Below are 25,489 nucleotides of genomic sequence, written 5' to 3'. Positions count from 1 at the left end.
GGTTGCTGGATCGAATCCCTGAGCTGACAAGGTGAAAATATGTTGTTCTGCCCCTGAACAAGGCAGTTAACCCACTGTTCCCTGATAGGCTGTCATTGTAAATAAGAATTTGTTCTTAGCTGACTTGCTTAGTTAAATAAATATTGTATGTGGCGGGCGCAGTACAGAAATGAGCGCTTTACCTATTCCTAAAAGCCTGGGCCTCTGATGGAGACTGTAGAACTGTCATCAACACATGTTTCTCTAGGAGTATTTGTGTGCCCAGGCCCCATTTGCATTTTGGAAGGATCCCACCCAATGTCATTTAGCAGATGCTCATAGCTAGGATTAAGTGCCTTGCTCGATGGCAAATCGACAGGTTTTCCAGATGGTTGGCTAGGCTACATGCTACCCTGACAAGACTGTGTGAGACAAAACCCACAATGAAAAGACAACATGCAAATGCATATGATGTCCCGACGTCTAAATAGTGAGAGCAGGGCTAGTTCAAAGTGCAGTAGGATGGTTCTCCTCGCAGTTGAGTGAATGAGCCCGTGCTTGGTGAATAGCACTTGGGAGCGGGACACAGGAGAGCTGAATAGATCATGTGAGACAAAAGTGAGAGACAAGAATGAATAAATAAATCATCACAGCAATGGAATGTGTTTATGAGCTAGAAAATGAACATCCTAACAGTCTGAGGCAGGGTGCTCTGCAGTCATCCTACTCCAAATATTGACAGGGATAATGTTACATTTTTGATTTGTCTGTTTGAATGAAATGAGTGGGTCCTGCCTTGATGACTGTATTAGATTTACACTACTTGTCCAATAGATTTAGTAGTTATTAATTATAATAAACTGACAGCAAAAAGCTCCTTGTCCCAGAATGACATGTTAGCTAGTGATAAAGCGATCTGTTCCTGCTAGCTAGCCACATATCTACTTGTAACAAGCTAGCTAACTAGCAAGCTAGCTACATTACCAAGGTTGCTGTGTTCTAAGTTGAGATGTCACCAGCTGTCCACTATCTTAGATGCGAATAACGTGATTGGCAGACTTGACCAGCAGAGATAGTACCATGGATAGTACACATGTTTTGATTGGTTTACAGTTTTGCTAGCGAACATAAAAGTAAGTATTTTGAAATAATTTGCAAGAGTTGACTTGATCAACAAACGGAAATGTGTTTAGAATAAATAAATATACACAATATGTAAAAAACAGATCCTCCCTGGACAGAGACCGATCATCTAAAGCAGATAGCTTGCTACGGCCCACCACCTACCTCTCTCCAGAGAAATATGCCATCACACACATGCACATGGACATGCGGGTGTGCACACATAAGGTGGCAGGTAGCCTAGTGGTTAGAGTGTTGGGCCAGTCACCCAAAGGTTGCTAGTTTGAGTCCCCGAGGTGACAAGGTGAACAATCTGTCATTGTGCCCTTGAGCAAGCACTTAACTGTAATTGCTCCAGGGTTGCTGTTGATAATGGCCGACCCTGGCCAGAACCCCACTCTCTGAAGGGTGTCTCAGGGGGAGTAGGCATATGCAAAGAAAACTGGGCAAATATGAGCACCCACCAAATGATTATTCCACACACACTTCTCTATTGATCTTAACTCCTCTTTATACAGGCAAGTTGTCCCGCTGTCACACAATTTTCTGTCACATACTCCGACACACACACACATGCACAACCATTGAGATTTCATTCACAACCCCACCCTGTCATACACACACTCTCTGGCGTAGACATATGCTAAATACCCTTACACAATTAAACATGAAAAATACATGTCGTTTTCAGACACGTGTGCAGTTTCACGTGGCTTTTCACATGACTCAGACATTTGATTTCCCAACATTCCACATGTGATACTCTCAGTTTCATATGTGTGCTTTTGTGCCCGGCAGGATTAGACCCAAAGTCTCCCAGGGGAGAAGCCAATGTCTTGACCATTAAACCAAGAAGGCTGACACTGGATTTCTCTCCCAATGTATATTTATTGTAAATTTGTCTCAATCTCAGAATATTGACTGTTCAATTCGAAAAAGGGCTGTCAAATGTAAAAAATAAATACGTAATCAAGTCATGATTAATCACACACTTTATTTCTTTTTTATTTAACCTTTATTTAACAAATGCAGAATTTGCTGAAATTGCTGAAATGTAAGAATATTGACTTCTTGATTTTGTCCAAAGTAGTGCAAAATCAGGTGAATTCAAATCAAATCAAATCTATTTATATAGCCCTTCTTACATCAGCTGATATCTCAAAGTGCTGAACAGAAACCCAGCCTAAAACCCCAAACAGCAAGCAATACAGGTGTAGAAGCACGGTGGCTAGGAAAAACTCCCTAGAAAGGCCAAAACCTAGGAAGAAACCTAGAGAGGAACCAGGCTATGAGAGGTGGCCAGTCCTCTTCCGGCTGTGCCGGGTGGAGATTATAACAGAACATGGCCAAGATGTTCAAATGTTCATAAATGACCAGCATGGTCAAATAAATAATAATCACAGTAGTTGTCGAGGGTGCAAACAAGTCAGCACCTCAGGAGTAATGTCAGTTGGCTTTTCATAGCCGATCATTCAGAGTATCTCTACCGCTCCTGCTGTCTCTAGAGAGTTGAAAACAGCAGGTCTGGGACAGGTAGCACGTCCGGTGAACAGGTCAGGGTTCCATAGCCGCAGGCAGAAGTTGAAACTGGAGGCAGCGCACGGCCAGGTGGATGGGACAGCAAGGAGTCATCATGCCAGGTAGTCCTGAGGTATGGTCCTAGGGCTCAGGTCCTCGAGAGAGAGAAGAAGAGAGAAAGAGAGAATTAGAGAGGCAATACTAAATTAACACCGGATAAGACAGGAGAAGTACTCCGGATATAACAGACTGACCCTAGCCCCCGACACATAAACTACTGCAGCATAAATACTGGAGGCTGAGACAGGAGGGGTCAGGAGACACTGTGGCCCCATCCGATGATACCCCCGGACAGGGCCAAACAGGCAGGATATAACCCCACCCACTTTGCCTAAGCACAGCCCCCACACCACTAGAGGGATATCTTCAACCACCAACTTACCATCCTGAGACAAGGCCGAGTATAGCCCACAAAGATCTCCGCCACAGCCCAACCCCAGGGGGGGCGCCAACCTAGACAGGAAGATCACGTCAGTGACTCAACCCACTCAAGTGACGCACCCCTCCTAGGAACGGCATGGAAGAGCACCAGTAAGCCAGTGACTCAGCCCCTGGAATAGGTTTAGAGGCAGAGAATCCCAGTGGAGAGAGGGGAACCGGCCAGGCAGAGACAGCAAGGGCGTTTCGTTGCTCCAGAGCCTTTCCGTTCACCTTCACACTCCTGGGCCAGACTACACTCAATCATATGACCTACTGAAGAGATGAGTCTTCAGTAAAGACTTAAAGGTTGAGACAGAGTCTGCGTCTCTCACATGGGTAGGCAGACCATTCCATAAAAATTGAGCTCTATAGGAGAAAGCCCTGCTTCCAGCTGTTTGCTTAGAAATTCTAGGGACAATTAGGAGGTCTGCGTCTTGTGACCATAGCGTACGTGTAGGTATGTACGGCAGGACCAAATTGGAAAGATAGGTAGGAGCAAGCCCATGTAATGCTTTGTGGGTTAGCAGTAAAAGCTTGAAATCAGCCCTTGCCTTAACAGGAAGCCAGTGTAGGGAGGCTAGCACTGGAGTAATATGATCACATTTTTGGGTTCTGGTCAGGATTATAGCAGCCGTATTTAGCACTAACTGAAGTTTATTTAGTGCTTTTTCCGGGTAGCCGGAAAGTAGAGCATTGCAGTAGTCTATCCTAGAAGTAACAAAAGCATGGATGAATTTTTCTGCATCATTTTTGGACAGAAAGTTTCTGATTTTTGCAATGTTACATAGATGGAAAAAAGCTGTCCTTGAAACAGTCTTGGTATGTTTTCGAATGACATCACCAAGAGGTAAAATATATAGTGAAAACAATAGTGGTCCTAAACCGGAACCTTGAGGAACACCGAAATTTACAGTTGATTTGTCAGAGGACAAACCATTCACAGAGACAAACTGATATCTTTGCGACAGATAAGATCTAAACCAGGCCAGAACTTGTCCGTGTAGACCAATTTGGGTTTCCAATCTCTCCAAAAGAATGTGGTGATCTTTTTTTTCCAATTTTCTTTGAGAGGAATGGAATGGAATTGATAAAGCTTTAACATCAATGTCAATTTGTTTTGACATTGCTGTTGTTAGCTGTATATATTATATAAAAGTATCTGTTTACATTCATTCCAGTAGCAAACACGTTCACACATTTTCAAATACATTAAAATCCCTTTTAGGCCTGTGTGTTAAATGTATCAAAAACCAATGGACAGCTAACAATAACATAAGCTAAAAATAGCTAGCTAGGACAAAATGGAAGGCTAGCTATCACACATACACCAAAATGACCAGAAAACTCAACACAGTTTTGTAAAACATGTTATCTCTGGATGTTGAAAACGTAACCATGCGTACAAACCGGAAAACAGCATAAAAAATGAGGAGACATGGAGAGCTAGACTTCTCTCTTCTTTTGACTGGGCTTCTTCCAACGGTCACGGACAAATGTACAAAGAAGAGAGGCCCGCGCCTGCAGAAGTAACACTCCGAATGCCTCTCCCTAGTAGTACCACTCAGTACATGTATATCAATGCAATACCGTGGAGGACTACAGTAGTATAGGAGTGGATGGCTCAGAAATAAGAAATCATTATTTTTTAATACACTCTAATTATTATACTCAGGTAGGCTAAGTAACCATTTTACAAAATGCCATTACTGTATTTGCATGCACATGTGGAAACWTTGATACTGCAACATGTAAACACCAACTTTTCACACGTGATGAGAATAACACTATTTCACCCCCACGTGTGAAAATGCAATGCCACATGTGAGAATTGTGATTTTCAAATGTTAATGTTTGTCAAATGTGAACTTGCAATTCCACATGTGAAAGTGAGATTTTCACATGTGGAGTTTTCGTACGTGTGAAACTGCACATGTGAAACTGGCATGCATCTTATTGCTATTAGCCATCTGTTTACAGTGAAAGGCAAGATGTGTTGCTCTGTTCTGGGCCAGCAGCAGATGTTCTATGCTCTTATTTGCAGCTACTCACCATATAACCGTGCAATAGTCAAGATGTGATAAAAACCAGAGCCTGCAGGACTTGTTTGGTCGAATATGGTGTTAAAAAAGCAGAGCATCTTTATCACAAACAGACCTCTTCCCATCTTTACAACAATTGAACCAATACGCCTTGACCACGACAATTTACAATCTAATGTAACACCAAGAATGTTAGTTTCCTCAACTTGCTCAACAGCCACATCATTCATTACCAGATTCAGCTGAGGTCTAGAACCACATGCAATGCTTTTAGCTTTTAGCTCTAGTTCAGGACTCGTTTATTACTAGCCACCCATTCCAAAACGGACTGCAACTCTTTGTTTTAGGGTTGCAGTGATTTCAATAGCTGTGGTTGCTGCTGCGTATCATGTTGAATCATCAGTGTACATAGATACAGAGGCTTTGTTTAAGGCCAATTATCAGTAATTTGTGTCAGTGCAGTACATGTTGAGTGCCCTTCTCTATACGGATGCTGAAAGTCTGTTGTTCATTTGCAATTTAATGTCATTTGTTCACAGAGAAATAGCATTGTATCTGGTCAAATAATTATTTTCAAAAGTTTGCTAAGAGCCTGTAGCAAGCTGTTTGGTCAGCTATTAGAACCAATAAATGGCACTTTACCATTCTTGGGTAGTGGAATCAGGGCTGTAACCAGGGTTTGAGTTTTAGTGTGGTCCGGAAGGGTGTGCCCCCAGGAATTGACCTTTATATAAAATAAAATAAAACGTTAAAATGCTGTTTGGAGAACAGCAAAAACGACCCCATCCATTATCACCTTGACTGCTGTAGGTCCATTCACATCAGTCCATCTACAAACACATAGCCTATTAGTTATACAATTGTAATGTTATACCCCTGAAAGGGGGGAAATATGGGAAATCATTCACACTGATACGTAGCATCAGCGACTGTTCAGTCAGTTGTAATGATGAATTGCACGAAATCATCAACTCTTTACATAGCTATCTCTTTTCTTAAATTATATAGCGTATTCCTAGGCATTACTAATCAAGCTCCGAACAAACAGACATCAATGGAGCACACAGATGATCGTATGATGACATTCATGTGAATTATTCGAATATTATTTACGATTCTTTATTAATATCAGTGATGTAGTGGTAAAAAAAGGTGGTTAATGGGTAAACTAAAAACTCTAGAGGGTGATCGAGATATGACAAACAACCACGAATATAAACAAAACGTATTACATTTGGATTGCATTTTAATGTAGGCCTAGGGCATTATGGAAGACAGGCCATCTTGAGATGTTCATATTGAAACATATCTTCTTTTTTTAAGTTCCTAATTTATTTGATAAGATTAGTACAGATTTTCTTAGGGCCCCGGCCCCAAGTTCAGGAACCACTGTACTAACCTCTCTCCTTGATTGCTTCCTCTCTCTCTGTCTCCTCTGCTTTCTCCTGCATGCATCGCAGCCTGCCTCAGCCTCACCACTGAGCACCACATCACTGCCTGTCTCAGTAGCCTACTCTCTGTAAAGCAGTTATTATGAGAACTTAGTAGCCTATTTTTTGCTCCTGCTGAGGTAGGCTCCATTTAACTTCATCCTTCTAGCTGGCTAAGTAATACTAGCCAGAGCCCTTCAACGTTGTTGCTAGCTACCAGTTGTGCACTCATTCTCTGATAGAAGGTTTTTGGTTGTTTGGGATGTCTATAGACATGGCAGAAGTCGCAGGACGGTTTTAAAATTGGCCTTTTGTCCGGTAATCTCGCAAAAACACAGTCATCAGCGTCTCTACTTGCTTATTGGAGCTGACTCCGACCTGGGGTAGTTCATTTCATATCTCAGGCCCTCGGACTGTGCCGCGAGAAGGCGTAGTTTGGCGCCGTTTGAGAATATAGTTAATGTGTTGCTAAAAAGGCAAATCCAGGGACGCGAGCAAATCAAGATATAAGCATTCTGAGCTTTGATCAACGCTTTGAGCTATATTCAGATGTTGACCCATAATTGATTTTCTTTATTGTATACAAAATATATATTTGTATTATTATATATATATATTTTTTTTTTATTAATTACGTCGGTCCGGACCTCGGTGTCCTCATACTGCATGTCCAGTAGTTAGGGTATTGAGCGGAATGAATTTATGTCTGAGGACAAAGGCTCAGATTAAAGATATGAGAAACAGGAGTGGAAATATAGTCCAATACCATGCTCAGTAGCTTTCCATCTGTTGTCAATGTCAGGTGGTTTCTCATTATTGATGGACAACAATAATTGTTCCACCACTGCCACACTAACTTTACAGAATTCAAAATTACGTTTTTATTTCATTATTTGGTCTTTTATGCATGAAGATGATGGCTCACAGTATTTTGAGTTTGATTACTTTGCCAGTGAAATATTAAAATAAGTGGCAATATCAAAAGGTTTTGTGATGAATGAGCCTTCTAATTCAATGAAAGATGGCGTTGAATTAGTCGTTCTGCCCATACTTTTATTTAAAGCACTTCAAGGCTTGCCAATCAGCCAGACATTAACCACTCCCTTTGCTTCTAGATGCTCCTTCTCACAGACATCAGACCAGGATGTCACGGCCGTTTAAAGGAGTGGACCAAGGCGCAGCGTTGTGAGCGTACATACTTACTTAATATAAGAATTCACCAACAAAACATCAACCGAAACGTGCCGCCAACGTAGTGCTCACAGGCAACTAAACATGGACAACTACCCACAAAACAACTTAGAAAATGGCAACCTAAATAGGCTCCCCAATCAGAGACAACAATAAACAGCTGTCTCTGATTGGGAACCCATCCAGGCCACCATCAACCTAATTACCCCTAGACAATACAAAATCTCCATAGATAACAAAAACCCTAGACAAGACAAAAACCCATAGACAATACAAAAACTAAACAAACCACCCTTGTCACACCCTGACCTAACCAAATAATGAAGAAACCAAATATAACTAAAGCCAGGGCGTGACAKAGCAACTATTATTCACATCTTCAACACAGGAATCGTTTCAAAACGTTTGTACGATCTCTTATACACTATTTTAGTCCCCGCCTTTGGAACTTTTGCTTTTCTGGATATAACCATTATACTACGGTCACTATATCCAATGGGTATGGATACATTGGTAAAAATGTGATCAACACACGTGGATGATGTAGGTCCTGCACTCTTTGTAAATACTCTGGTCGGCTGATTGCAACACCCCTAAAGAAGAGCCGGGGTAAACGGGGTAAACTTGGGGTAAACTTGTAACCACAGCACTTCAACAACATTAGACATTTGTCATGAGGTCCTCTCTAAGATGTATAGGAATATGGCTATGAACATATAAAGCAACCCCCCCCTCCCCTCCCCCCATAGGCATCCCTGTCTCTTCTGTAGTTGTGATATCCTTGTATTGCTACTGCTGTATCATTAAAGGAATGGATCTTAGACCGTTTCGACGATGGCCAATGTATGAACGTCATCCAACGTTAGCACGTTATTGATGTAATATGATCTATTGTTAGGCCTTTCCTAGGTAGCTTGTCGAAGATGGACATAATAAGAAGAAAGAAAACACACAAATCGTGACAAGAACGTGGTTCGCCTAATAGAGTCAGTCAATCAGACACTTGTGGGTGACAGTTGGTGTATGTGTGAGTGACGTTGTGCTACTGACCTGGAAGCTATGCTCTCTCACTCCTCCCAGTCTTTTGGGAGGGAGAGTGTACAATGAGCCCATGGTAGGCAATGTCCCCACGCTCTCTGGCAGCTTTCATGGCTGGGATAAGTTCTTTCCGCCTCTGGCGCACATCTCCCGAGTAGTCCTCGTTAAGAAAGATGTTGGTTCCTCTCAAGTTCTTGGCTCTCTCCAGAACAGCCATCTTGTCCTTAAACCTCAGGAATTTGACCACTATCGTCCTGGGTCTGTTACTTGGGCTGGTTGCAGGTTTGCCAGACCTGTGGGCGCACTTCACCTCAATCTTCTTATGATCCATCTGCAGCTTTTCAGTGATCATTTTTCTTACTTTCTCCTCAGACTCGGCCCAGTTCTCATGTGAAGACTCTGGTWTGCCACCCACAACAATGTTATTCCTCCTGGATTGTACCCTCTAGAATCTACATTTACATTTACATTTAAGTCATTTAGCAGACGCTCTTATCCAGAGCGACTTACAAATTGGTGCATTCACCTTATGATATCCAGCTGAAAAACACACCACCATTTACGAATAGTGCAATCTAACTCTTTTAAGGGGGGGGGGTTAGAAGGATACTTTATCCTATCCTAGGTATTCCTTAAAGAGGTGGGGTTTCAGGTGTCTCCGGAAGTGGTGATTGACTCCGCTGACCTGGCGTCGTGAGGGAGGTTTGTTCCACCATTGGGTGCCAGAGCAGCGAACAGTTTTGACTGGCTGAGCGGGAACTGTACTTCCTCAGAGGTAGGGAGGCGGAGCAGGCCAGAGGTGGATAACGCAGTGCCCTTGTTGGTGTAGGGCCTGATCAGAGCCTGAAGGTACGGAGGTGCCGTTCCCTCACAGCTCCGTAGGCAAGCACCATGGTCTTGTAACGGATGCGAGCTTCAACTGGAAGCCAGTGGAGAGAGCGGAGGAGCGGGTGACGTGAGAGAACTTGGGAAAGTTGAACACCAGACGGGCTGCGGCGTTCTGGATGAGTTGTAGGGGTTTAATGGCACAGGCAGGAGCCCAGCCAACAGCGAGTTGCAGTAATCCAGACGGGAGATGACAAGTGCCTGGATTAGGACCTGCGCCGCTTCCTGCGTGAGGCAGGTGCGTACCTGCGAATGTTGTAGAGCATGAACCTACAGGAACGGGTCACCGCCTTGATGTTAGTTGAGAACGACAGGGTGTTGTCCAGGATCACGCCAAGGTTCTTAGCACTCTGGAGGAGGACACAATGGAGTGTCAACCGTTGATGGCGAGATCATGGAACGGGCAGTCCTTCCCGGGAGAAGAGCAGCTCCGTCTTGCGAGGTTCAGCTGTAGGTGGTGATCCGTCATCCACACTGATATGTCTGCCAGACATGCGAGAGATGCGATTCACCACCTGGTTATCAGAGGGGGAAAGGAGAAGATTAATTGTGTGTCGTCTGCATAGCAATGATAGGAAGACCATGTGAGGATATATGACAGAGCCAAGTGACTTGTGTATAGCGAGAAAGGAGAGGCCTAGAACAGAGCCCTGGGGGACACCAGTGGTGAGAGCACGTGGGCGAGGCAGATTCTCGCCACGCCACTCGCGTAGGAGCGACCTGTCAGGTAGGACGCAATCCAAGCGTGGGCCGCGCCGGAGATGCCCAGCTCGGAGAGGGTGAGAGGAGGATCTGATGGTTCACAGTATCAAAGGCAGCCGATAGTCTAGAAGGATGAAGCAGAGAGAGAGAGATTAGCTTTAGCAGTGCGGAGCGCCTCCGTGACACAGAGAAGAGCAGGCTCAGTTGAATGACTAGTCTGAACCTGACTGATTTGGATCAAAGAAGTCATTCTTGAGGAAGATAGCAGGAGAGCTGGCCAAGACGCACGTCAAGAGTTTTGGAAGAAAAGAAAAGAAGGATACTGGTCTGTAGTTGTTGACATCGGAGGATCGAGTGTAGGTTTTTCAGAAGGGGGGCAACTCTCGCTCTCTGAAGACGGAAGGGACGTAGCCAGCGGTCAAGGATGAGTTGATGAGCGAGGTGAGGTAAGGGAGAAGGTCTCCGGAAATGGTCTGGAAAGAAGAGGAGGGAGATAGGTCAAGCGGGCAGGTTGTTGGGCTGCCGCCGTCACAAGACGCAGATTTCATCTGGAGAGAGAGGGGAGAAAGAGGTCAAAGCACAGGTAGGCAGTGTGAGCAGACAGCGGTGTCGTTTGACTTAGCAAACGAGGATCGGATGTCGTCGACCTTCTTTTCAAATGTTGTGACGAAGTCATCAGCAGAGAGGGAGGAGGGGGGAGGAGGGAGGAGGATTCAGGAGGGAGGAGAAATGGCAAAGAGCTTCCTAGGGTTAGAGGCAGATGTTTGGAATTTAGAGTGGTAGAAATTGGCTTTAGCAGCAGAGACAGAAGAGGAAAATGTAGAGAGGAGGGAGATGAAAGGAAGATGCCAGTCCGCAGGGAGGCGAGTTTTCCTCCATTTCCGCTCGCTGCCCGCGAGCCCTGTTCTGTGAGCTCGCAATGAGATCGTCGAGCCACGGAGCAGGAGGGGAGGACCGAGCCGGCCTGGAGATAGGGACATAAGGAGTCAAAGGATGCAGAAAGGAGGAGAGGAGGTGAGGAGCAGGAATCAGGAGATAGGTTGGAGAAGGTTGAGCAGAGGAGAGATGATAGGATGGAAGAGGAGAGTAGCGGGGGGGGAGACGAGGCAAGTGACGGCGCGCAGAACCATCCGAGTAGGCGCAGTGCTGGAAGTGTTGGATGAGAGCGAGAGGGAAAAGGATACAGACCGGGTACGTGGTCGGGAGGACTTGGAGCGTAGTTCAATGAGACTCATGGGAAAGAACAGCATCTAGTAAAGCATGAGGTCAAGCGTATTGCCTCCTTCTGTGATAGGGGCGAAGGTGAGAGGGTGGTCCAAAAGAGGAGAAGTGGAAAGAAGGAGCAGGATAGTCAACATACGACGTCGTAGCTCAAAGGAGGTACCATCCCGTCGGAAAAGGTCATCCACTAGATGAGCGCTATCAGGATACTATAGGCGTCAGCATTGATGAACTCTTCCAAGGGAACCGACGAGGGCTATAAATGATAAGGATGTTAAGCCTGAAAGGCTGGTAACTGCTTGACAGGCATGAATTCAAAGGAGGATAGACAGATGGGTCAGGGGAGAAAGAGAGAATGTCCACTTTGGAGACGGATGAGGATCCCAGTGCCCACCCCGCTGACCAGAAGCTCTCGGGGTGTCGAGAACACGCTGGGCAGACGAGGAGAGAGCAGTAGGAGTAGCAGTGTTTATCGTGGTAATCCATGTTTCCGCTCAGTGCCAAGAAGTCGAGGGACTGAGGGAAGCATAGGCTGAGATGAACTCTGCCTTGTTGGCGCAGATCGGCAGTTCCAGAGCTGCCTGAGACCTAACTCCACGTGGGTCGTGCGCGCTGGGCACCAGGTTAGAGTAGCAGCGGCCACGCGTTGTGAAGCGTTTGTATGGCGTGCAGAAAGGAGGAGAACAGGATAGACAGACACATAGTTGACGGCTACAGAAGAGGCTACGCTAATGCAAAGGAGATTTGAATGACAAGTGGACTACACGTCTCGAATGTTCAGAAAGTTAAGCTTACGTTGCAAAAATCTTATTGACTAAAATGATATAGTACTGCTGCTGGTGAAATAGGCTAGCTAGCAGTGGCTGCGTTGTTGACTTTTTTGAAAGTGTAGCTGGCTAGGTAACCTCTAACTGGCTATGGTAACCTCGACAATTACTCTAGACTACACAATTATCTTGGAACAAAAGGCTATGTAGCCAGCTAAGATCAAACAAATCAAACTGTTGTACTGTAATGAAATGAAATGTAATACTACCTGTAATACTACCTGTGAGCAAAGCGGAATGCAACTACTCGCTCCAAACCAAACCGGGAAGGCTGACAGTAATTGGTAGGAGGGAGAGGCAATAGAAGTGTTGTTTCTTGTATTATTGTCTTTTGTGTCTTTAGAGGACTGCTTCACCTTAATGTCCCCTTTCCCTTTTCTTCTGTCCTTATTTTGTCCCACTTTGTCCCTTCTTTGTCCCTTCTTCTCTTCTGCCAACTAGACACTCCTTGTTAGCTAGCTAGCTTCTTTCAGGAATGTCCCTAGCAACTGCCTAGCAACAGGTAAACAACTTAGCTAGCTAAGAAAACGGTATAATTTTATGAAAAATTGTTACTTTTTCAAAAGCCTTTCTTCTTTGTTTGCTGCTTGTTTGGTCTCCTATTCAGTTTGCTAATCTAGAGTCTAGATAGTCTGTTTTTCAAGTCATTGTTAATAATGGTTCACAGACAGTGCTGATGTCCTCTCGCGTGGATTTACAGTTTGCTGTCATCTTGTTGAAAGTCTCTTTCAGGACATCCACCTGTGCCTGCGGGGAACTGCAAACTGTTCGTAAGGTCTTGGACTTCTCTGGTCAGATTGTCCATTCTTTTGTTAGTTGAGTCCATCAGTATTTGTACAAAGCTCTTGAAGCTATTTTGAGAGGGACAGAGTGAAGAAGGGAAGAGAGAGAGAGAAGGGAGATAAGTGGGAGAAAGAGAGAGTAGAAGAGAGAGAGGGAGGGAAAGAGAGGAGGGGCGAGAGGGCGAGAGGGTGGAGACAGAAGGTGGAGGGAGAGAGAAGAGGCAATAGAGAGAAAGAGAGAGGGAGAAAAAGAAAATAAGAGAGAGGGAGAGAGAGAGAGAGAGAGAGGGAAGAGCGAGATGGGGAAAAGGGGATTAGAGAAGAGAGAGAGAGACCCATTGACAAATGTTGACATAATCATCAATTGGTTGATGCTCATCTTTTCACATTGGCTGCAATGTTTATTTATTTTATTTTATTTCACCTTTATTTAACCAGGTAGTCCAGATGAGAACAAGTTCTCATTTACAACTGCGACCTGGCCAAGATAAAGCAAAGCACTGCGACAAAAACAACAACACAGAGTTACAAATGGGATAAACAAACGTACACTCCATAACACAAATAGAAAAATCTGTATACAGTGTGTGGAAATTAAGTAAGGGGGTAAGGCAATAAATAGGCCATAGTGGCGAAGTAATTACAATTGACCAATTTACACTGGAGTGATAGATGTGCAGATGATGATGTGCAAGTAGAAATACTGGTGTGCAAAAGAGCAGAAGAACAAAATCAAATATGGGGATGAGGTAGGTAGTTGATTGGATGGGCTATTTACAGATGGGCTGTGTACAGCTGCKGCGATCGGTATGCTGCTCTGACAGCTGACGCTTAAAGTTAGTGAGGGAGATATAAGWCTCCAACTTCAGTGATTTTTGCAATTCGTTCCAGTCATTGGCAGCAGAGAACTGGAAGGAGAGGCAGCCAAAGGGGGTGTTGGCTTTGGGGATGACCAGTGAAATATACCTGCTGGAGCGCGTGCTACGGGTGGGTGTTGCTATGGTGACCAGTGAGCTGAGATAAGGCGTGGCTTTACCTAGCAAAGACTTATAGATGACCTGGAGCCAGTGGGTTTGGTGACGAATATGTAGCGAGGACCAGCCAACGAGAATYTACAGGTCGCAGTGGTGGGTAGTATATGGGGCTTTGGTGACAAAACGGATGACACTGTGATAGACTGCATCTAACTTGCTAAGTAGAGTGTTGGAGGCTATTTTGTAAATGACATTGCCGAAGTCAAGGATCGGTAGGATAGTCAGTTTGGCAGCATGAGTGAAGGAGGCTTTGTTGCGAAATAGGAAGCCGATTCTAGATTTAATTTTGGATTGGAGATGCTTAATATGAGTCTGGAAGGAGAGTTTACAGTCTAGCCCGACACATAGGTATTTATAGTTGTCCACATATTCTAAGTCAGAACCGTCCAGAGTAGTGATGCTGGTCGGTCGGTCGGGCGGGCGGMTGCGGGCAGCGATCGGTTGAAGAGCATGCATTTTATTTTACTAGCATTTATGAGCAGTTGGAGGCCACGGAAGGAGTGTTGTATGGTGTTGAAGCTCGTTTGTAGGTTTGTTAACACAGTGTCCAAAGAAGGGCCAGATGTGTACAGAATGGTGTCGTCTGCGTWGAGGTGGATCAGAGAATCACCCGCAGCGAGAGTGACATCATTGATATATACAGAGAAAAGAGTCGGCCCGAGAATTGAACCCTGTGGCACCCCCATAGAGACTGCCAGAGGTCCGGACAACAGGCCCTCCAATTTGAGACACTGAACTCTATCTGAAAAGTAGTTAGTGAACCGATAAGAATACGGTGATTGACGGAGTCGAAAGCCTTGGCCAGGTCGATGAAGACGGCTGCACAGTACTGTCTTTTATTGATAGCGGTTATGATATCGTTTAGGACCTTAAGCATGGCTGAGGTACACCCGTGGCCAGCTCGGAAACCGGATTGCATAGCGGAGAAGGTATGGTGGGATTCGAAATGGTCGGTGATCTGTTTGTTCACTTGGTTTTCGAAGACTTTAGAAGGGCAGGATGGATATAGGTCTGTAACAGTTTGGGTCTAAAGTGTTTCCCCCAGAACAATGTATTGACATAAGCGTCAATAGATTGACACTCGTCCTTTCCCATTGACTCCAAATGTATTGATAATAAGCTTCAACCCTGTGACACTCATCTTTTCCCATTGAATGCAATGTATTGACATAAGCGTCAATTGGTTGATGCTCATCTTTTACCATTCGCACCGCAAAGCTTGCTGGGAGCATGGCCAGCTGACATAAGCGTCAATCAGTTGATGCCTAACTTTTTGCAAAAACGTAACAGGATACATTTTTGAGGCTGATAATGGGTCTTATGATGGATGGCAGTTCCTCATGTCCTGAAGTTCTCTGTTGGCTGACTGTGTTTGATGTCTACTCTGTGTGTACTGTAATATGTTATACTAATTGCGGTGTTAAGTGCCTACCAGAGCCTACAGCAATAATAGTAATAGTACCTGGAGTGATGTGGGTGGTTGTAATGAGCAGGTGCTCACTAGCTTTCTGAGGCTAATTGCCCACATACAATTCTACGCACACACGCACGCACGCACGCACACACACACAGTGCCCAAAACATGCCTGTTGATCTCTTGATTTCTGGTAAGGCTCCATTGTGGCATTCCTCTTCAGTTTGGGGACACAGAGACAGTCCATTGGCTCTGTATACTGCAGTATGTCTCTTTTGGCCCGTGTCTTCAGTTTGGAGACAGACAGAGAGAGATTGGCAGTGGGGCGAGAGCCTAATGCAGTAAATCATTGTTTGTGTCCCTAAAGACAGGCTAATCTCTCATAGCCTGTCCGGGCATGTCAACAGTACGATCACAGGACTTCATTACCACACGAACACTTTGGGTGGCATCAGAAAAAGCTCATTTAGACACTCTGTGCCTCGTGTACGGGCAAGACAAGTGTGTTTGTGATTCAGCGTGTGTCTACAAGAGAGTGTGTCCATGACAGGGTGGTTGTGAATAAAAAGTACAATGGTGTGTGTGTGTGTGTGTGTGTGTGTGTGTGTGTGTGTGTGTGTGTGTGTGTGTGTATGTGTGTGTGTGTGTGTGGTGGTGTGTGTGTGTCTACGCATTCATATTTCAGTTCAGCATGTTTTTTCCAGAACAATGCTATTGCTAACCTAAGACACATTTCAAGAAGTCGTTAGATGGCTTGCGGATGGTTCTAATTCTAGGTTCTAAGTTCAAATGTTGGTTTTCTGTCATTGTGTTTCCTAACGGTTTTCCTAACGGTGGTTCTAAGTTCTAAACGTTATTATTGTGTTTACGTCTCCTAACGGTGGTTCTCGTTGTCTTTCCCTCAGGGCGTGAGGCTGCTGGCTGGCTGTCCTGTTCCGTCACAGAACAGAATAGAGCACTGAGCAGAGGACAGAGCCCCAATGCCAGTGGACATGCAGCCACATCAGGGGCTGTATCATTATGAGTCTACACCCAACCAGCCGCCCAGAGGGTAAGATATATTTTGTGACCAACTTTTTATTTTGGTGTGTATACAAAAAATACATCAACAGAGAATCGAAAGACAGTAGAAAATAAGAACAAGCATACAAGACAAAACGCCAAATAAAAACAAAAAATTAATAAATTAAGAAGTCAATAATTGTCCTGTCTATCCCATCCAGAGGGTAAGACAACACAACAACACCATCAACAACAACAGCAACCGCCACTCCTCCTCCTTGTCCTTAGTCTAACCAGTCTAACCTAAAACTATCAACACTTTTCTACCATAATCCCTGAACTTGAAATCAAATCTGGTGCACTGGCCAGCTTCTTACTGTGATATTATGTTATTGTAACATTTATCACACAAGAGACTGTAAAGACACTAACAAACAGACAGATATGAATGATTCACTCTCGTTCCTCCATACGTACTGTAAAACAATCTGACGACTCGTCTAGTCTAGGGGCTCTCTTTATTCTACTCACAGACAGACGGCATTCTCTGAGTAGCTAAAAGCCTAAGCTGCAATTGTTTTGGAGATAGAGAGAGAGAGCTGATCTCTCTCTCTCTCTCAGCTGCTAATTACAGGCCGGCCAGGCTCTGCATGACTGCCCTCCCTCCCTCCCACCCTACCTTACCCTGCTCAGGTTACTCTGATAGCGGGAGAGAGGAAGAGAGGGATAGAGGGAGATGAAGAGAGAAAGTAAGGGAGGGAGAGAGTGAGAGAAAAGAGAGAGAGTAAGATGTGGGAAAGAGAGGAGAAAGAGAGAGCAGGGAGAGAGAAAAGGGGGACAGGGAGGCAGAGAGAAACAGAGGGAGAAAAATCAGAGGGAGGTGGAGAGAGAGAGAGTGAAAGAAAAGCTTAATTTACTTCTACCAGATTCGAGAGTAAGAAAGAGGGAGAGAGAAAGGGGGAGAGAAAGCGGGAGGAGGAGGAGGAATACACATTGTGGAGAACGAATTAGAGAGCTGAAAGGGAGACTTAGAAGGTACAGGGATGAATGAAGTCTGCTCTACGGGAGAGGAATATAGGGAGAGAGAAAGAAAGACAGGGGGAGGGGGAGCGGGAGTGAGAAAGAGAGAGAGAAAGAGAGAGTGTGTGTGTGAGTGGAGAAAAGTTCTGAATCCAGAAAGAGAGAGTGAGAGAGAAAAGGGAGTAAAGAACACATTGAAATGTATGAGAACATTGGAACGTTCCAGCTAGGCTTCCCTAGTCTGTTCAGCTGAGAAGGGAAACCCCCATCTGGGTAGCTAGTAGCTACAGCTTTAACAACATTACTGTGAATTAGAGTACATCACCATCTGGTGGGGAGTGGGAAACATCACAACACCTCAGAATTCATGGCTGTTCAGATCAGGGATTCCCAAACTCGGTGCACATTTTGMTTTTTGCCCCAGCACTACACAGCAGATTTATATAATCAAAGATTGATGATGAGATGGTCATTTGAATCAGCTGTTTAGTTTGCACTGGCAATTAAACCGTTTACAGAAATAATTAGACATGACGCAAACGTAACATGAATATAAACTAAACTTATTGAAACTCAATGCCCCCCTTGCTAAAAATAATTTCAGAATACTCTAAAATATCAGGATATAAAATGAACGTGAAAAAAACCAGGAAATAATGGCAATAGGAAAAAGAAAAAGAATAACTCATTATCTACAACAATTCTTTAAGTGGACCACAAKAAATATCAAATACTTAGGATGCTTAACAAGTGACAACAAACAACAAACATTTAAGTGATAATGCCCAAAAAGCCTGTGATTGGAGGATATATTGGCACGGGTTTTGTTACGCTCGAGACAAAGTCAAAACGTGCCAATATATCCTCCAAATACCGACTTTGAGGGCATTATAATTTTTATACAACGGGTCACCAACATATTCAAATAAGAATTATGTTAATGAATTAATTCATACAATTTCATCCTTCCACAAGATACAGTCCTGACACAAATCTAGGGTTGCTACCCAAGCCGGCTGGTCTTTTGGTGCAACAGCTGGAGATCAAATTTCAATACTGAAACAATGTTGCAAATGTCAGAGAGACAGCCAGCAAGATATATACAAATGTTCGCTACTGAAAACGAATTGCTAATCTAAAGGAAATGGGAGATAATATCTAGATGCTTTTTACAGTGGAGATCAAGTTCATAAATTGTCTGGCTTGGCAAATGAGACAGTGGATTGCGCTGTCAGATGGAGCATAAWWAGGCATTTCAACATCATAGCTTTAGCCGGTGGTAACTTGTGCAATAGACACCGGCTGGAATGCGGTTTTAACCAATCAGCATCCAGGATTAGACTCACCCGTTGTATAAATWAAGATAACTTTATCCCATTACTCAACAAAATGAAAGCTTGAATAAACCTCTTCAGAATGGCATGGCTCCCAAAGTTTTTATATTTATTCTCTGTAATACCAATTAGCTCACTGAAGACATTCTTTCAAAAAGTATACTCGGTCATAACATACTTTATATGGGCAAATAAAACTCATAGAATGAAAAGCAAAGTCTGACATCTTCCTAAGTCTGAGSTTGGTTTTAACTTTCCAGACTTGGAATTYTATCAACTCGCCTCCCAGGGKTTTTACTTACATACACTGAGTATACAAAACATTAAGAACACCTTCTCTTTCCATGACGGATTGACCAGGTGAATCCAGGTGAAAGCTATGATCCCTTATTGATGTCACTTGTTAAATCATATTCAATCAGTGTAGATGAAGGGGGGAGACAGGTTAAAGGAGGATTTTTAAGCCTTGAGACAATTGAGACATGGATTGTGTGTGTGTGCCGTTCAGAGGATGAGTGGGCAAGACAAAAAATGTAAGTGCCTTTGGACGGGGTATGGTAGTAGGTGCCAAGCTAACATATGCAATTACTTTAAGATGGTCATACCATGGATCATTTAGCTAATTTCAATTGGAATTTTAGGAGCCCTTTAGGTATATAAAAATAATAAAAGATTATTTGATAAAATATTGAATTTGGCTTTTACTGCTACTGTAGCCCATTGAAATCATTGAATAACACATTCATAAATGGCAACAGAGACAGTTGTCAGTTGTCACAAGGCTTCGGCCTTGGAGRGGGACTGGACGCCGTGCCTGGACTGGGCACCGGCTTAGAGGAAGGCTCCGGCCTTGGAGCGGGACTGGACGCCGTGCCTGGACATCGGCGCTGAGGAAGGCTCCCTGGCCTTGGAGCTGGACTGGACGCCGTGCCTGGACTGGGCACCGGTGCAGAGGAAGGCTCCGGCCCTGGAGCGGGACTGGACTCCGTGCCTGGACTGGGCATCGGTGCAGAGGAAGGCTCCTGCCCTGGAGCTGGACTGGCCGCCTTGCCTGGAAGCTACGGACCGTGGACCGTCGCAGGAGGTTCCGGACCGTGGACTGTCGCAGGAGGTTCRGGACCGTGYACCYTCGCAGGAGGTTCCAGACCGTGGACCGTCGCAGGAGGTTCCGGACTGTGGACCGTCGCAGGAGGTTCCGGACTGGGGACACGCACTTCAGGGCGAGTGCGAGGAGCAGGCACAGGACGTACCAGACTGGGGAGGCGCACTGGAGGCCTAGTGCGTGGAGCTGGCACAGGTGGTACCGGACTGGTGACACACACTTCAGGGCAAGTGCGAGGAGGAGACACAGGACGTCCCGGACTGGGGAGGCGCACTGGATGCCAGATARGTGGAGCCGGCCCAMGTTTCACCGGACTGATGACACGTTCCTCCAAACGCCTGCGTTGCCGCATCCTCCTCGCCAACTCCATTCTCCGGTCTCCCTCCTCACACTGTTCCAACGAATCCCAGGCGGGCTCTGGTACTCTTGTTGGGTCGACCGACCACCTCTCTATCTCCTCCCAGGTGGTCTCTGGCTCTCTCTGTTCACTCTCCTCCAATTTCTCCTTCTTCCCCCAGATGGGCTCTGGTTCCCTCCTTCACGGCTCCGCTGACCACCCCGTGTGCCCACCCCCAAAAATGTCTTGGGGCTGTCCTTTGGGCTTCCGATGTGGCCACGAACCCCGGCGTCAGGCACTGTCCTCCCTTCTCTCCTTGCGTCTGCCGCCAAGGAAGGCGATTCTGTCCTGCCAGGATTTCCTCCCAAGTCCAGGATCCCTTCCCCTTCAAGATCTCCTCCCAAGTCCAGGATACCTCCTCCTCCTGGGCACGCTGCTTGGTCCTGGTGTGGTGGGATCTTCTGTCACGATCGTCGAAATAACATTCGGACCAAGGCGCAGCYTGATATGTGTTCCACATCTTTTTATTCGTGAAACGCACAAAACAATAAAACGATACGTGAAGCTATGGAGTGCTCACAGGCAACTACACATAAACAAGATCCCACAAAACACAGTGGGGAAATGGCTGCCTAAATATGATCCCCAATCAGAGACAATGATAAACAGCTGCCTCTGATTGGGAACCATACCAGGCCAACATAGAAACAAAACAACCTAGATTACCCACCCTAGTCACACCCCGACCTAACCAAAATAGAGAATAAAAAGGCTCTCTATGGTCAGGGCGTGACAACAGAAAAACAAATGAATTAAGGTTTTGAAGTGTCTGTCCTATATCTAGGAGATATAAGAAAGCTCTGGAAATATATATATWTTTTTTACACATATTTAACCCTTTATTAATAGTTTGTAGGCCAAACCGTTCAGACGCACGCTGCAGATGTTATCGTGAAAAMACCAATTTTCGGTATGTCTCATGGTCTAACAAACACCACTGTAGCTCTGCCACCTTCCACCGCAGATGCGGTCGATTGAGACGCAGCCAATGCAAAAAACCTGATATCTCCATCTTAAACTGACAGATTTTTATGGGGAGTTTTTATTATGTTACTTAGATTGACGCACGGCTGCATCAATAGACTCTTAAGGATTTTAATATAAGGATTTTGAAATTATTTATACTTTTACTTTTGATACTATTGGTAGTATATTTTAGCAATTCCATTTACTTTTGACACTTAAGTATATTTAAAACCAAATACTTTAACTTTTACTGAAGTAGTATTTTTCTGGGTTACTTTTACTTGAGTCCTTTTCTATTCAGGTATCTTTACTGTTACTCAAGTATGACAATTGGGTACATTTTCCAACACTGGTATTCAGGACCAAAAGTGAATTGCTTTYKCACATTTTTGCAGTATTACTTCAGTGCTTTGTTGCAAACAGGATGCATGTTTTGGAATACAGTATTTTATTCTGTACAAGCTTCCTTTTCACTCTYTCAATTAGGTTAGTATTGTGGAGTAACTACAGTGTTGTTGATCCATCCTTATTTTTCTCCTATTACAGCCATTAAACTCTAACTGTTTTAAAGTCACAATTTGCCTCATGGTGAAATCCCTGAGCAGTTTCCTTCCTCTCTGGAAACTTAGGTAGGAAGGACACCTGTATCTTTGTAGTGACTGGGTGTAGTGATACACCATCCAAAGTGTAATTAACAACTTCACCATGCTCAAAGATATATTCATTTTGACCTACTGTATCTACCAATAGGTGCCCTTCTTTGCGAGGCATTGGAAAACTTCCCTGGTGTTTATGGTTGAATCTGTGTTTGAAATTCACTGCTCGACTGATGGACCTTACAGATAGTTATGTGTGTGGAGTACGGAGATGAGGTAGTCATGTTAAACAGTATTCTTGCACACAGATTGAGTCCATGCAACTTATTATGTGTCTTGTTAAGCATATTGTACTCCTGAACTTATTTAGGCTCGCCATAACAAAGGGGTTANTGAACTTATTTAGGCTCGCCATAACAAAGGGGTTAAAGTACTTATTGACTCAAGACATTTCAGCTTTTCATTTTTTATTAAATTGTAAAACAAATTGAAAAGCATTATTCCACTTTGACATTATGGGGTATTTTGAATTGAGTCCCTTTTAAATTCAGGCTGTAATACAACAAAATGTGGAAAAAGTCAAGGGGTGTGAATACTTTCTGAAGGCAATGTAGTTAAATGCACTAAAGAGGAACAATGGGTACATATTGAAGATAGGTGAAAATATTCTGGGGATGAGCWTGCGTGTCTATTTTCAAAGGAMAATGCTAAGAACATTAACAACTTCTGACCAATGTATTTTCATACATGCAACTTAAAGGTTTCTATTTGAAATCTTTTTGGACATCAGAGCAAACTTGAGGGAATCCTATTTGAGTCAGAGAAGGATGTTCATATGATGGGGAAGATATACTAAACCTTGCAGAGTGCATATCCAACTGACAGTCTCTTAGAAAAATATAGAAACTATTGGAACCAAGACTTAAAAATAACTGATATTGGCACAAGATGGAGGGAATGTTGGAACATAACTAACGAAATTACAGTTAACTAAAATGTACTCTTAAAACCTCTTCATATGGCTGCAATCCCGGRAASGGGATCGATATGACAACAGCCAGTGAAAGTGCAGGGCGCCAAATTCAAAAAACAGAAATCTCATAATTAAAATTCCTCAGACATACATGTGTCTTATACCATTTTAAAGGTAATCTTGTTGTTAATCCCACCAWAGTGTCCGATTTCCGATATGCTTTTCAGCGAAAGCACTACAAACGATTATGTTAGGTCACACCAAACCACAATAAGCACAGCCATTTTTCCAACGAAAGATAGCAGTCACAAAAAGCAGAAATATAGCTAAAATTAATCACTAACCCTTTGATGACTATCATCAGACATGACACTCATAGGATTTCATGTTTACCACACAATACACTGCAGTTTTGTTTGAATAAGTTCATATTTACAGTGGGGAGACAACAGTAATTTGAATAACACTGCCATTTGGCAAAGTTTTCCTACCTTACAAAGCATGTAGAGGTCTTGTAAATTTTATCATAGGTACACATTCAACTGTGAACGAGACGAAATCTAAAACAAAATCCAGAAATCAAATTGTATGATTTTTAAGTAAAGAATTAGCATTTATTGGCATGACATAAGTATTTTGAATACATCAGAAAAGCAAGAACTATAACTATTGTAACAGAAACCCCTTTGTGTGCAAATTACAGACGATCAACGTTTCCAGGTAGTTCTTGACCAGAGTTTGCAACCACACGCAGCAGGGATTTTGCCCACTCCTCCATACAGACCTTCTCCCAGATCCTTCAGGTTTCGGGGCTGTCGCTGGGCAATTACGGACCTTTTCAGCTCCCTCCAAAAGATTTTCTATGGGTTCAGGTCCTGGAGACTGGCTAGGCCACTCCAAGGACCTTGAGAATGCTTCTTACGGAGGCCACTCCCTTAGTTGCCCTGGCTGTGTGTTTCGGTCGTTGTCATGTGGAAGAACCAGCCACGACCCATCTTCAATACTCTTACTGAGGGAAGGAGGTTGTTGGCCAAGATCTCGCGGATACATGGCCCCATCCATCCTCCCCTCAATACGGTGCAGTCGTCTGTTCCCCTTTGCAGAAAAGCATCCCCACAAGATGAATGTTTTCCACCTCCATGCCTTCACGGTTGGGATGGTGTTTCTGGGGTTTACTCATTTTCTTCTTCCTACAAACGCGAGTGGAGTTTAGACCAAAAAGCTCTATTTTTGTCTCATCAGACCACATGACCTTCTCCCACTTCCTCCTGGATCAGTCCAGATGGTCATTGGCAAACTTCAGACGGGCCTGGACCATGCGCTGGCTATGAGCAGGGGGACCTTGCGTGCGCTGCGGATTTTTAATCGCATGACGGCACGTCGGTGTTTACGAATGTTTGCTTTGAGAACTGTGGGTCCCACTCTCTTCAGGTCATTGACCAGGTCCTGCCGTGTAGTTCTGGCTGATCCCTCACCTTCCTCATGATCATTGAATGCCCCACACGAGGTGAGATCTTGCATGGAGTCCCAGACCGAGGGTGATTGACCGTCATCTTGAATTTCTTCCATTTTCTAAATAATTGCGCCAACAGTTGTTGCCTTCTCACCAAGCTGCCTTGCCATATTGTCCTGTAGCCCATCCCAGCCTTGTGCAGGTCTAAGACATTGTAATCCTGATGTCCACTTACAAACGCTCTCTGGTCCTTGGCCATTGGTGGAGAGGTTGGAGTCTGTTTGATTGAGTGTGTGGACAGGTGTCTTTTATACAGGTAACGAGTTCAAACAGGTGCGTTAATACAGGTAATGAGTGAAGAACAGGAGGGCTTCTTAAAGAAAAAACTAACATGTCTCGTAGAGCCGGAAAATTCCTTACTGGTTGGTAGGTGAATCAAATACTTAATGTCATGCAGATAAAAAATGCAATTAATTACTTAAAAATCATACAATGTGAATTTTCTGGATTTTTGTTTTTGTCCGATCTCTCACAGTTGAAGTGTACCTATGATAAAATTACAGACCTCTACAATGCTTTGTAAGTAGGAAAACCTGCAAAATCAGGCAGTGGTATAAATCACTCTGTTCTCCCCCACTGTATATAAAAAAATCTGAGTTTACCAATTGGCGCGTTACATTCCACTAGCTCCAAAACATCCAAGTGATAGTTGCATAGCCACATCGTTTCACAGAAATACTCATCATAAATGTAGATGATAATACAAGTTATACACATGGAATTATAGATCTACCTCTCCTTAATGCAACCGCTGTGTCAGATTTCAAAAAAAACTTTACGGAAAAAGCAAACCATGCAATAATCTGAGACGGAGCTCAGAACAAGAGTCAAATTAGCCGCCATGTTGGAGTCAACAGAAACCAGAAATTACATGATAAATATTCCCTTACCTTTGATGATCTTCATCACAATGCACTCCCAGGA

At 44.1% G+C, this 25,489-nt stretch overlaps 1 protein-coding gene across 1 annotated transcript in view; it reads left to right on the top strand.

Moving 5' to 3' along the window:
- Positions 1-25,489, top strand: part of gli1 (GLI family zinc finger 1) — a 144,004-nt gene that overhangs the window by 61,161 nt on the left and 57,354 nt on the right. The window contains exon 2 of the mRNA XM_070445503.1: positions 16,568-16,713. Within this exon, the coding sequence (XP_070301604.1) occupies positions 16,643-16,713 (71 nt within the window). The 5' untranslated portion in view covers positions 16,568-16,642. The remainder of the gene's footprint in view (positions 1-16,567; positions 16,714-25,489) is intronic.

Source organism: Salvelinus sp. IW2-2015, linkage group LG11 (genome assembly GCF_002910315.2).
Source record: "Salvelinus sp. IW2-2015 linkage group LG11, ASM291031v2, whole genome shotgun sequence".
In the NCBI taxonomy this organism is placed as follows: Eukaryota; Metazoa; Chordata; class Actinopteri; order Salmoniformes; family Salmonidae; genus Salvelinus; species Salvelinus sp. IW2-2015.
The sequence above is the reverse complement of the archived record's forward strand: the minus strand, read 5'-3'. Positions and strand labels throughout refer to the sequence as shown.